General features: G+C 41.6%; 1 protein-coding gene across 23 annotated transcripts in view; it reads left to right on the top strand.

Moving 5' to 3' along the window:
- The window catches only part of FNBP1 (formin binding protein 1), a 91287-nt gene that overhangs the window by 26610 nt on the left and 50546 nt on the right, over positions 1-14131 (top strand). For all 23 annotated transcript variants that reach the window (XM_033077231.2, XM_033077236.2, XM_033077232.2 and 20 more), the window contains exons 2-4: positions 2177-2292; positions 6869-6925; positions 9469-9616. In XM_033077231.2, the coding sequence (XP_032933122.1) occupies positions 2177-2292; positions 6869-6925; positions 9469-9616 (321 nt within the window). The remainder of the gene's footprint in view (positions 1-2176; positions 2293-6868; positions 6926-9468; positions 9617-14131) is intronic.

Below are 14131 nucleotides of genomic sequence, written 5' to 3'. Positions count from 1 at the left end.
ACTTGTGACTAATGGACTTCCCTATGGGGTATTTCTTTTATATGCATGTGTTTATGTTAAATAATGTAAATTGTGGAAGAGCAGGGTGTGGGAGAGCTTACAAGACCTCTTTATCAGAAACCTTAAAAAGGCCATGTTTGCATGACTCTCCTAACTCCAGCATAATGCAGAGATGGAGAGGTGTATTTGAAGCAGAGCAGAAGGTGCTTCTCTGTGCTGGCATCAGACCCCAGGCTGAGCTGAGCCCTCTGGCAGGAGGAGGACATTACCAGCCCTGATTTTTGCCTTTTCCCCAGCTGTGAAACTGTCCCAAATTGAGATTTGTATATAAGCAAACATGTACACTTTCAGTCTGTGTATTCCTTTTCTGCAGAATACACACATCCTCTTTCTGAGTGACTGATGCTATACTGGTTCAAGGGTGATTTATATTGCTGGAAGTAAGGTTTTTATTCTGTGTACTTTGAATTTCTTTACTTCAGCTACCCTTAAACACTTTCTTGTAGTTTCTGGAGCACTTAGAAGCTGTTTACTATTTTTGTAACTTTATGCTATTAGCTTTCTGCTGTTCTGCCCCCAGTGCCTCCTTAATGGACTAGAACTGACATAACTGAAGTTGAAACCTGGTCTGGTTTGGGTGACTTGGTTTGAAACAGTCCCTGATGCTAAAGCAGAGCAAACACACAGAGCACAAACTCTGTGCCCTATTGCATAAACTCTGTGTCCTATTCCATGTGTCTTGCCTGCTGGTTTAACTCACTTCTTGATGGTGTTGTGCAAATTTTGTCTTTTTTAATATGGTTCCTATTTCTCCCCTTCAAATTACAGTTAAGCAGTTTTATTAGCAGGTTTATTTTCTTTATTAGCTCCTGTGTGCCTGACTGTATTGGATGCTGGCAGAGTCCCTCCTGCCACCAGTGTAACTCTGTCACAGCCAGATATGCTGCAGAGCAGAAAGTGGTATTTGATAAAAGCAACATATTCACAAACCAGGCTTTGTTGGAGCTTTGTTATTTTTTCTGCTCTGTGTCTAAAGGGAGTGGGCTTGTCTGGCTTTTGTAACTCAGTGAAAGCTCTGCAAACTGAGTCACAGGGCCAAATCTTTTGCAGAGAAGCATCACTTGTGTCAGAATCTTTGGTAGCAGCAGCTCAGCATCCCACCCAAATCTAGTACTGTGTGTGGTTTTTCTGAAAACATGGTCAATCTAATTTGCAGATTATACACATTTACTCTGTTTTTGTTTTAAACCTGGTGCCAAATAAGTTAGGCTGATATTAAAGCCCTTGTTTATTTGTCAGAATAAGTATTCAATGTATTATAGTTTAAAAATTATATTTCAAGTATTATAGAAAGAGTAACTTCTCCAAGGCTGTGTGGAATGGACTGTGGAATTTGAGTAACCAAATTTTGAAAAATAAGGTGATTATAGTTGAAATCTGCAGATAATAATAAACTGGCTTGGATAATTAATTTGGATTTAGTGTTGCTTAATTTCTCTTGGCGTTTGCAAATCCCAAACTGACTTGTGGAATGTTCTTGATTTTATTGAAAACATGTGTGACTGGTTTTTGAGGGCAACAATATTTGAAGAACAAAGTAGTATCTGTGTATAAATGGAGGTGCACAAGAAAACTTTCAGAAAGCATAGCTTATGGCATTTTGGGGGGCATTGTGTCATGTGTTGTAGAACAAAACATGCTACAGAGGAATTGCAGTCTGCTCTGTAAAAAGATTAACATTTTAAATTCATGGCATGGACAATGCTGGAGTTTAAATCTACAATTTTCATATGAAAATCAGAATTATTAATTAGGAGTAGATCCCAAATTCATGGAACCTCTATTAGTTCTTCAGAGTAAAACAAAATGCTGTCAAGAGTAGCTATTTCTTACCCTATATAAGAATGTTTTTTACTAGAAGATGGTATTTAATAGAATTGCCAGTATTTCTGGAATGAAACTGATTCAGAAGTGAGTAATGAAGAATGTTACTGAATTGGGCTCATGGTAAAATACAGATTTCTGTTGATTAAAAGCCTGTCTCACTATGAAAGTATCTAACTGGTAATGGGAAATATTAACAACACTTTCTGTATGGCAATACTCCCTTGATAAATTAATTTTAGTTGTCTCTGTATTCAATGAGACTAAACTTTTTTTTTCTGATTCATTGCAGGACCAGTTTGACAACTTAGAAAAACACACTCAGTGGGGTATTGATGTTCTGGAAAAGTACATCAAGTTTGTAAAAGAAAGGACAGAGATTGAACTCAGCTATGCAAAGCAGCTTAGGTAAGTCAATATGTAAAATTCTGCACTTGGAGTTGCATCTCTTCAGAGCCTGTAATCAACTTTAAGTTTGCTGTGTCAGTGGTGATTTTGTTTATAATAATGGCTTTTAGAAAATAGCTTTAATTTAGAGATTGGAAAGTAAAAGTTAAATTAAGATCCTGTTGTATTATATCTGCTAGTAATCATATATTTTGCAAAAAGAGATTATTGAGGTGGCTCAGCAGCACACTAGGGCTTACTCATGGTTTATGCATGATTAATGGCTCAGGCTTTCAGGACAGCACTGTAATGTTTTCCATGAAATTGGGGCTGCTGTGCAGAAATGCTGAAGGGTTTAAGAATTCAACAGAATAATGATCATTTGTTAGGAGAAGTTTAGGTTTCCTTTTACTAAGACAGGCCCCCTTTGAACATGCATGGGGAGGAGCTGCAGGTCAGAAAGTCAGCCCCAGCCCTTGGTAATTTTTCCTATGTAGTTAAGAAGGTTACAGCCTGATGTTTGAATTACAGTTTTATAATCTTTTGAGGTATCTCCTGATCAGAGCAGAGATCTTTGTGAATTAATCTCAAATAATTCCTGCTGGGTACTTCCTACATGTCCATGTCTGCTTTGATTGTAGACAGAGACGAGTATGTGTGAACCAGACACAGAAAATGCTTCCTTGAGGTCAGGTCCAGGGCAAGGGGTGCTAAGAACCCTCCCTCAGGAGCAGATATCACCTTGCTATTCCCAGGAAGGAAGGAAAAATGAGAAATGATCAGGGTTAGAAGGGAGTAAAGCACACAGGGGTCCTGCTGCTGCCTGTGGGACAGCATTGTTGGCAGCCACTAGTGACCAGTGCTAAACTGCAAGTGCTGGAGTTAACTGGGAGGGGGAGATCAGGAATAATTATTCCTAACCCCTCTAGTAACTCATTTATTTGCATGGTGTTAATAAATCTTGAACTCCTTCTATCTTCTTGGGTTTTAAAGAGACAGGATCTGAGGTTTCAGTTGATCTGTGTATATGACACAGCACCTATTAAAAACAAAATCACCCAGAATTTGCTTGTGTGGGTTTGAGATGCACAATGGCCTGTGATTTATGAGGAGCTGGTTGTAGATAAATCCCTGCCCTGATGGTTGTGTGCTCTCCCAGGGGAATGCCAGGAGGGTTCCCCAGGGTTTCTGCTTCAGACAAGCAGGAAATAGAAAATGACTCCTGCAGGAACAAATTGCTCACATCCTATGGAGAGGAGCAGAGATTGAATTACAGAGGCAAAATGAGCTGGAACAAAGAGAATGTGACTAAGACTGGGAAAGCCCAGCAGAGTTTCTGGGTGAGCTGGCCTGTGTTAGGAACAGTCCTGCACTAGACTCACTGGAGTATTCAGGATGACAAACTCCAGGTGTAAAGAGATTAATAATTAAAATAAACACACAAACAGCATGTAAACAAAAGTGAGAGATTGTTTTACCTGTGACCATGTAGAAACTATGAATTCCTGAGCTTTATTTCTTCTGTCCTAGACTTCCCAAAAAACATGGTCGATTTGTTACTTGCCTCTGTATTTTTATGGTTTGAGGACAAATACATCTGTCCCCAAGGAGCTCTTAAACTCAGGGCTGCTTGCAGGCATCTGAGAAGTTAGGAGTATAAAAGAAAAAAACAAAAATGTAGACTTGTCAAGTGTTGAGGTAAAACAGTGCTGGACACTAAAAAAGAAAAATAAATCATGCATCTGCTTTTATTAAATGAGTATCCTTAAGCCTGGTGCAAACCTTTTTTGTACCACATCCATTTGGTGTAAAAGGGCTGCACCACATCACTGCATGTCATAACATGCAGAAAATACTATTAAAAAGAGCCAGGTTAACTCCAGGTACTCCTGTAGATGTAACTCAATTTTGTTTGCAGTGTAAGTAAAGCTGCTGAAATTTATTTCCTTCTGTGAAACTTGTATTTTCTGTTCCAGCCCTGGGTTCCCTAACTAGCTGTTTCTCTTCTCTGACTATCTGCATCTCAGCCTGGTCATATATCTGAATTATAATTTTCTTCTATTGAAAAACATTTATTTTCTTCCTGTTTATTTATAATTCTGCAAATGTATGTTTAAAATTTTAAGTTAGACCTACATACCATTTTCAGTTAACCTGGTTTGGGAGTCCACTTTGGAACTGACATGGTTATTTTCTTAATTGTTTTGCATTATATTATTGAATCATTAAGCTAGGCTGGGAGGGAAGGGATGTAAAAATTGGTAGAATGCTTATTTGAAGTATTTTAATTTCCATGGGACACTGATGTGCTGGATGCTGTGCTCCCAGTGCTGAGATGATGTGTCCTTGTCACTTCCCTCACACATGCACTCAGAGCATCACAAAGGGTGTCAAACCCTTGCCTAATGTGATGATGGATAGATAGCCTCGAGAAAAATGTGCTGGGAAAAAAGCTTCAGGTGTCAGGATAATCTGAGAATCAGAACCCCTGATGTCTGACATCTTTCTCTCACATTTGTCACCCAAATTGAAATACAGGAGCAGAGAAAACAAGCTGGAAAGGCAGAAAAAATGATGCAGAGTGAAAGGCAAATAGGAACACTGGTGGAGATGGGTGCTCAGGGTAGCACAGACTCTCTGAGCTGATGTTTCACTGCTGGATTTTATTGGGGGTGAAGGTGTCACTGTCCCTGCCTCCTGAGGCTGAACCTGGGCAGTGCTGGTGTGACACTGCACCAGGACAGGCTGAACTCCAGCCCCACTGCTGGATTCACTGTCACCTGGGGGGGTTTTGTGTGTACCTGGTTAAACCCCTCCATCTGATTTTAGAAAAGAAAAAAAAAAGTGAATTTAAATATATAGACTCAATTTGTGTGTAAATTGTGTAGAAGATAATGAAGTGTTTAACCCAGATGCTAATCCGTGGTATAAGTGGTTTTTGTCTGTGAAAACAGACTGTGGATTTTTCTTATTTTTTTTGCCTCAGCTCTGTTAACATTTCTGCACCTTCAAAGATTCACAGGAAGCCAGTTGCTGTGTGTGTCAGAATTAATTGGGCAGTGTGACAGTGCTGGGAGATGCAGTTTTGACTGTGTGAAAATGCCTTATTACTGTAGCCTTCTCTGCTTGTTTTCTTGTGCATTTTCCTTTCCCCTTCAAGGTGGAAGGAAGGAGGCATTCCCATGGCCTACAAAGGGTGCTGTAAAATTTATTTTCATCATGCAGAACAGTTTGCAGAGCCCTTCCCATGTTGGTATTTGGAAGCTGCAGAACTAGAGAAGTTCATTTTTTTCGGAGCATATTCTTGGAGAGAAGGCACAGACTGAGAGGGGAATACTCATTTGGATCCCTTCCAGTCAAGTTACTTAAATTTTGAGGAACACATGTTTGTCTGTGCAAATCTGCCAGCGTTCTGGCTACTCCTCTGTTGGGGCAGATGCTCCTTAATTCCTCAAGGAGAACAAAAGGAATAAGAAATGTGAGATGGGAGGCCATGCTGTCTCCAAGCCAGCAGTAAAACCAGCATCAGCAGGGAATGGGTTACACCTCTGAAAAAGCAGTTTCTTCTTTACAACTTGATGTATTCTGGGACTCCTCCAAAGAGTTGATAAAACTCAGTCCTCGTTTGGACAATGATTCCATCAATACTCCTTGTGTGCTGTTCTTCATCGCTGAAACAACCTTGTAAAACTGAACCAAATGGCTTCCCTTTCACAACAGGGTGAGAGGCTGCCAGAGGGAACAGAGCAACAGGGCTCAGTTTAGGGCAGAGGAGAACAGAAAAGCCTTTAAAATTTGCTCAGTGACTCTGTGCTGTGCCCTGTGCTGTGCTGCTGATACCTGCAAGGTGCATGAGGGGCAGGTGGGCAGCACAACCTTCACAAATCCCTGGATTTGCTGCTGGTGAGAGGCTCCTGGGACAATGAAAACCATACAATTACTGTCAGATGTGCTCACAGCAAGGTTCAGGTTTCTTATTTAAGATACAATCATGCCAGGAGCATATTGGTGTTTTAAAATTAAATCAGTAGTTGGCTGGGGGATAATGAGATGCAATCATCTGTGCTAATTAGGATAATCAAATGTCACACTTCCCCCAGCATTAGTTGATAATCACAAAATGATCCCCCTTTTGCTATCTCAGTGCAGCTTCCCACAGCTTTATGAAGTTTTTTTTTTTGCCTTTAATTATGCAAACCTGCCTGGCCAAGAATGTCATCTGCTGCTTCAGATCTCCCTTTGCTGGGATGACTCCTGTTCTAAAAACCTCTCCTCTGGATCAGGTGAAGGAGATCTGTGCATCAGCAGAATCACAGCCCAGGTGTATTGACTTCATGACCTTAATTTAGCAACTTCTTGGCTATTCAGAATCTGCTATTTCATTGTAGTTACAGACTGGAGCACTGTGCAGCCCCATTGTTGGAGTGTTACCAGAGCACAATCAAAGCCTGATTACAGTCATGCTTCAGGAAAGGTGTCTGCTCACTGCAGATAAAAACTCCAGCCTCACAGAATGTGTGTGCACCTAAAGATCATCAGTGAACTTCAAATGATATTTTAAAATTTTATTTTTATATATCTGTATTTTTAATTTTAGGAATCTTTCAAAGAAATACCAACCCAAGAAGAACTCCAAAGAGGAGGAAGAATACAGGTATGTTCACCATCCCCTGCTGGGTGAGCACACATTGATGGAGGAATGGTCAAGTTTGGGTCATCACCTAGGATTTGGCTTGTAAACCCAAGATTTTAAAGTCAAGTGTAAGAACATAGATGTCACAGATGCAGAAACAGGCTCATGTGGTTGATACTAAGGAGTGGATTTGTAACTGTGGATCTTTCAGTTAACTGTAACTTTTACACTTGTAAAAGTGTGGATTTGTGAAAGTGGATCTGTAACTACTCAGTTCCCTTATGTTGCAGTTTCTGGATGCCTGGGTTGGGGTTTTTGTTTCATTTATTTTTTAATGTACCTTAAAACCTTCCAGCCAGACTGATCATCCTGGCTCTTTGAAGTGAACGACCAAATTCATATCTGCTTCCAGCAGGAGCACAAGCAGTTGTTAATTTTAGCATGAAACTCAAGCACTCTGTGCAAGTATTAAATTACTCAAACAGGCTGACAACACAGATTAGTAACTTAGAAAAGGGGTTAAATTCTAACACCACAGTGGCTCCTGCAGAGCAGGGTGGAGGATGAATTTGTACTCCCAGGATCCTGGGGCTGGCTGCTGTTGAAGGATGTGGCACAGCCTCACCTGGCTGCTTTTGGTTCAGCTGTGTCCCAAGGCAGGGGATGATGTTGTGCTTGCAGGCAGCAGCAGAGCTCAGCTCCTTCTCCAAGCAGCAAGGTCCTGGTGATGAGCAGGGCACTCCTGCCCTTGGGGAGAATAAAGATATTCTTTAAGGAGAGCTTTCTAGAAGATGAGCTTCCCAACAGACTGAAGCAGAGTGAGAACCTTTCCCCTTGGAGCACCATGACCCTGGAGTTTCTCAACATCACAGTTTTGTAATGCTCTGAAGGAAGGCATGGCAGGGGCTGACCCTCAGCCTGCTGTTCCTCTGGAGAGCCCAGCAGCAGCCTCAAACCCTTGACCTTGAAATTTGATGTGTTTGGATATGGGTCCAATTGGATGATTGTATTAATACAGATTTTTGGGTCAGCCCCCCAAGCTGCTCCATACAGCTACTCCAGTGGTTTGTATAACAGAGATAACAGCTTTTTTGCTTGCTTTTTAATGTATTTTTAGTAACATTGTTTGGGAATCAGTTCTTTATGCCTTTATTTCCTGAGATATTGGTATTTACACAAGGAAGATTATGTTACCAGCACAGAGGCTGCTTTGGTCTGTACCCAGGATTAGGAATAAATCTGCCTTTGGATAGCTCCACCATAAATGGGTGGTTTGAGTTTACTACAGTGGGTTTTGACACATTTTTCATTGCTGAAAAAGGATATTGGAGTGCAGTGATTCTATGTGATGTGGCACAGAAGATCCTGTGTATCCTTTGCCCTTTATAAATACAGTGTTCACCTCAGTGGAGTTACCTCATGTCTCCAAACAATCTCTGGGGATTTGTCATTGACCTTTGGGGGCCTCAGATGCTGCTTGGAGACAACCTGGCTAAAAATCAGCTTTTTCAAGCTCATTGTCAGTCTCTAGTTCTGTGCCTTTTGGACCTTGGGGTTTTTTTGCAGCTGGGATTTCTTTCATTTCACATCTTGACTGGGGATGTTTCTGCTTGTAATGGATTATGGTTTTAGTCCCCTTTTAAATTTTGTCCTGTTTTTATTTTCATCTGATACATGTACCTACTTGTACCACTCCATTTTATTTCCTCTAAATATTTCCCTCTTTGTTTTGAATTTTCACCTTTGTGATATTATCAGGCCACTACTATTTTTAGAATGCTACAGTTCTAAATTATACAATTTAGAATAATAATAACAACACTAATAATAACAGTTTTTCTAGTGTATAGTAGTGTCTTGCTGCTGGTTTCCAGCTGCCCAGCACAGCCAGCTGGGGTATTTAAATGCAGCTCTGTTGGCACTGGGCTGAATATACCAGTGACATAATCTGCTCTTTCAAAATTGCTGTGCACAGATGTTTTTTCCTCTCAATAATACATGGAATGCTGTATGGGAGATTATTTCATATGAAAAATAAACCTTGTGATGGATGGCACTAAAAAAATACGGGTTGACAATGAACACCTGGTTGGTAAACTCTATACTTACTTGAAAACTTTCTAAACTATATCTGATTTAAATTTACACTATGAACAACTTTCTTTTCTAGGCTATGCTGGCCAAAATTTTGCTTGCTTAGACAGGATTTTGCCAGGTAGGATACACTGATGACTCTGTGCACTGAACTGTAGGACTTAAGAGAGAACAACTAGAAATGTTTGGTGAGTAGAGATTAGAAAACTGAAGCCCCAGAGCTATGCTGATAAAGAACCTGGCACTCTAAAGTGGTGATATTTTAAGAGCCAGTGTCAAACTGTCTAAATTGAGATAGATTTATCAGACAACTGTCAGTGTGTGGGACAGGCTTCCTTTGGAGGAATTCCTCCCAGTGAATCTGTGCTAATTCATAGCAATGCTAGGTGCTTCAGGAGGATCCCACCTCCCCTTGCAGTGTTTGTCTGAAAAGAGAGCCTAAAAACCAAATGCCTTTCTGTCCTTTGCAGGTACACATCAACTAGAGCCTTCCTAGCCACTTTAAATGAGATGAATGACTATGCTGGCCAGCACGAGGTCATTTCAGAGAACATGACCTCTCTGATCACCGCGGAGTTAACGCGCTACGTGCAGGAGCTGAAACAGGAGAGGAAATCGGTAACCCATCCTTTTTTATTTATTATTCACAAGGAATTGCTATTTAAGACAGCTAATTAGTGCTAGTGGAGTTCAGTGTTAAAGTGAGATTTATTTGTGGTTAATAAAGATGAGCTATGCTGATGAACCAAGGTTTAAAGAAGTGGGTTATGTGCCCTGACCAAGTTGCTGAACCGTTTGAATCAAATGTTATAAAAATCAGACAGCAGTGCCTGCAGGAGAATCCCTGCTAAATAAGGTCAGAGGCCCATCTGTGCTTAAGGCTCTGGTGGCCAAGAGCTTGCTTAGGGAAGAGTCCAGCAGCACTGTGTAAAGCCTGAAGTAAAGAGAGGAACTACAGTTGAGACAATTATCTGGATTTTGATTCACATTTTTGTGCTTCTCAACCAGATCTGGTCAAAGGACTCTGTAAAAAAAATTAATAAAAAATAGGATGTTTGTCTTGTTTGTCCTGTGAAGGTGGGGAATGTGGTTTTCAACCTGTTGTCCTTCAAGACTGGTAGAATTAATAGCTTTGTGTTAGTGCTCAATTTCAGCTGGTACTTCAGGGAGGTATGTGAATATTCAAAGCTGCTTAATTTGCACATCAGCAGCTCTGAAAAATGGGTAGTTGAAATGTGATTTTCTTCCTTACTTTGAACCCTTTTATCTCCTGGATGTGTGAGCAGAGAAGGAGGATTCTAAGCACTACAAATACTCACAGAACAGATATAAAATGACTAAGCAAAGTACAAATGGAGCATCAGGGCATTATATTTCATTTCCAAACTGTTGGTCTATTTTGGAAAGTGTAAAAATACTCCTGCAGAACTTATACACTTATAAATAGTCCCACTAAACACTAAGCATGTGTTGAGGTGCTGTGTGGGACCAGAGCCCTGGAAATCACCACCTTTTCCTAAGTATAGCATTAGAATGATAATTCTGTCAGCAGAGGAAAAGAATATATAGACATAGCTTTAATCTGCAGAATGCTGTGTAATCTTTCAGGGTCAGCATGGGAGGGTGTTTTACATATAGCTGTGATGAGAATGTTTTCTCAGCCCCTCTGTGACCTTGCATCCAGTGTGGATCATTGCAAAAAGGAGAAAAAAAGAAAAAAATCAGCCTTCTAGTGTGACTCTAATGTTTTTACCTATTTTTTCAATTACATGGGCATATAAGTTGATTGGAATATCTGTTAGACATTCTAGGTACCATGGAAGAGGGCTGGCAATATTTCTTGTAAAGAATTTGAGCAGTAACTATTGGTTTCTTGTTTTGTTTGTAAACTTTTCTAGTAAGTATGGCTCATATAAGTAATGGGTGAATGACAGGGAAATTAGTTTAATATTGGCTTAGTGATAAGAACATGGGAACAGCACAAAGCAACTGAGTGTATTTACCTGCTGTTGCTGATAATTATTGGCCTTTAACAGAAAACAGTTGTCAGTCATGCTTGTTTTGTTCTTGAAACATAAATAGAGGCTTATATGAATTAGGAATCCTTGTCTGGTTCCTGTAGATTTCTCATTTATGAGAAAACAGTGTTGAAAAGGAAACTGTTCCTGCTCTCAGGCATTTTTCATACACAACCTCTCACTTCATCCTGTAAAAGCATTGATCCTGCTGAGATCTGCAGGAGGGGAGGGTGGTTGTTGTGTAAATATCACAGAGCTGCAGCTCAGCCAGAACCTTTTATGATATCACTCAATGAATGACTTGGTGTCCTGGTTTAGGGCAAATTTGGGGAAAACCTCCGAAGCCCTGGAGGAAGTCTGTGCCCAAAATGTGAGGGGCCTCTGGGCCAGTCACAATAGAGTGTTTCTTCCATCCATTTCCAGTCAGGATCACCTCAGCTTCCACCAAAGTAAAATCCTGAGATCCCCCTGTCACACCAGTGATAGAAACAGGTTCTGCCCCACACATCTCCATGGGATTGATGTGCACTGTGAGCCAGTGTCAGCCAAGGCCTCATTTTTGTGGTTCAGATGTGCCAGGCTGACAAATCCACACAGGCCAATAAACGCTGTTTTTTCCAGTCTCTGCCTGGCTGGAGGCAGAGCCCCTGGCCTGGCAGTTGCTGTAGCCAGACTGCTGGGGATGATGATGAAAGTCCAATCCCCTTGAAGGAGCCTCCAGGTTCCTTCAATGCCCAGTGAAACCAGAACTTCACCAGCCTGCACCAAGCCCTGCCCAACCTGGCCTTGAACATTCCCAGGGATGGGGGCAGCCCCAGCTTCTCTGGGTAACCTGTGCTGGGGCCTCAGGACCCTCACAGGGAAGAATTTTTTCAAACATCTCTAAATACAGCTCCTGTTTCCAAAGGAAACCCCTTTGATGCTCCAGAGTGTTTGCTGGAGTCATGGGCAGTGAGTGTGGCTGGTGATGTTTGAACACGTGGGGCTGGTGCCTGCTCTGCTGTTTTCATGCTCATTTAGCTCTATTGATTCAACTGGAATTACACCAGCAGATGACTGGGATCACAGAGTAATAAATCACTTCTTGGGTTTTCCTTGACAAGTGCAAGCCCCTGGCCTGTAAGCAGTGCAGAACTGATACTGTAATCATGCCTTGCATTGGTTTTATGCTGGAAATTTTCAAATTCATTTGGCATGCAAATTGTACATATGTTGGGTTTGTTTGGCTCTCTAAAAGGTGTACTTGATGGCTGTCTGTCGTGTTTGTTCTATAAAAGATAGTTGCTAGTGAAAATAAGGAAAGAAGCAACTGATTGAAACCAGGCAGATGTGTGCAAGTTGGACAAGTGGGATGATGGCAAGGTCAGTGGTTTGGTGCTGTTGTTCAAAAGACAAATACCTCCTTTTTCCTCTGATCTGATTCAGAGTTTTGGAGAGTCCTGGGTTACCTTTACATTTTTTCAGATCCTGTGCTTTGTTGCATGATGGCTTTTGACGCTCATAAAGTGGTTACAAAAAATCAGGCAAAGACTTCTTGTGAGCAACTCCAATATCTTCAGCCAGAAAGGCAAATCAAGGACTTTATCTTATTACACATTCCTCTTCCATAGGATTACTCTCAATGTTGTCACTGTACCAAATGAGTTGTTTTGCCCTCACAGTCACTGAAGTCAGGTACACACCCTGCCTGCTTTTCACACAGTCAAGGAGAGAACTCCTGGTGTTGTTTCAGTTCTCCCTGAAAGAAGAAACTCTTTATAGTGCAGTTCCTCACTTGAACTTCTTGTATTCTCTTGATCTTGCTGTGTCCATGCTCTCCCAGGAGAAATTCTTATCCCCAGGGTCCTTGTTAGCTGCTTAAAAGCTCAAGTTTCAGTTCTGTTTGTTGAAGGGCATGCCCCATCCATCTTTCTCTTGAGGTTATTGAGGTTGGGTGCCTGTGAGTGAATTCCCCTTTGCTGCTGGAAGATGTCACCAAGTCACACGAATGAGGTGGGAATCACCTCTGAGTGCTGCAGGGGAAGAACTTGTTTCTGCAGTCATGCTCCCTGTCACCCCAAAGGCACCAAAGCCTTACTTTGGGGTAGCTCTCAGAGGTGTCAAGTTTGAGCTAGAGGACCTGCAGTATTACAAAAGTGAGTTTTAATCTTGTCCATCTTTGACAAAAGAAAAGGTGGTGATCCTGTCATGTCAAGAGGAATGTTTGGACTTTGCTTCACAAGCACTGACATGTAATACACTTCTAGGCTGGAAATGTACTGAGCCAGTCATTGAGAATTTCTGTTTTGGCTTATTTATTCCCCTTAACACTTCAGAGGACATAGCTTGATTTATAAATCCAACTGTGGCTGAGGAAACTCTTCAATTCTGTAATTTGGATAGAAATTTAAGAATTATTTCCTGAGGCCATTCTGATTTAGATCTCTGGTCCCAAACTAGGTTTGACTCACAGCCTCCTCTGGCAGCTGCTGCTCTGTGTAGCCATTGCTCATAGCAGCTTTGCTAAAAATGTATTTGGGAGTCGTGAACTATCCCCCTTCTTACTGCTGCTGCCCTCACCTCTGCCTCCACCTCCCCTTGGGGCTGCTCTGGCTCCACACAATCGAGCATGAAAGTCAAGCAGAAGCCAAGGGCTTTGCTGCAGACTGAACTGGTGCAGCACTGGCATTCTGTGGTTGGGAGAGAATTTACCTGATGTCAATACATTCCATTTTGCATGGGGATAGAAGGGGAACAGGGAATGAATGAATCCTTATGGGTACCATGGGGGCAGAACAGGTCTGGTTCTTTATGGTGGGGCACATGTGCACCCTCCTTGTGTGCATTCATCCAGGGGGTGCCTGTCTGAGGACTTTCTGTTTCTTGTAGGTTCTCAGGTGTTGATGAAAAGTAAATAATTGGGGGAATTCTGTCACGTTCACTCGTGCTGAATAGTGCCCTGTTCTGCAAATAGTGCTGTGGTTTTCCAGAGGGTTTCTCCTGGTGTGAGGCAGGATGGCAGCACACAGCCCTGTCAGGAGCACAATGGATTTTTCCATGTTGCATTTTGGATGTGCCTCAAGGTCTGTGTGTGTGTGGAGCACAGCTGTGCTTTGTGCTGCAGGGACACATTGCT

This window comes from Catharus ustulatus, chromosome 21 (genome assembly GCF_009819885.2).
Source record: "Catharus ustulatus isolate bCatUst1 chromosome 21, bCatUst1.pri.v2, whole genome shotgun sequence".
NCBI classification, from domain to species: Eukaryota; Metazoa; Chordata; class Aves; order Passeriformes; family Turdidae; genus Catharus; species Catharus ustulatus.
This window is presented reverse-complemented; position numbering and strand designations above follow the sequence as displayed.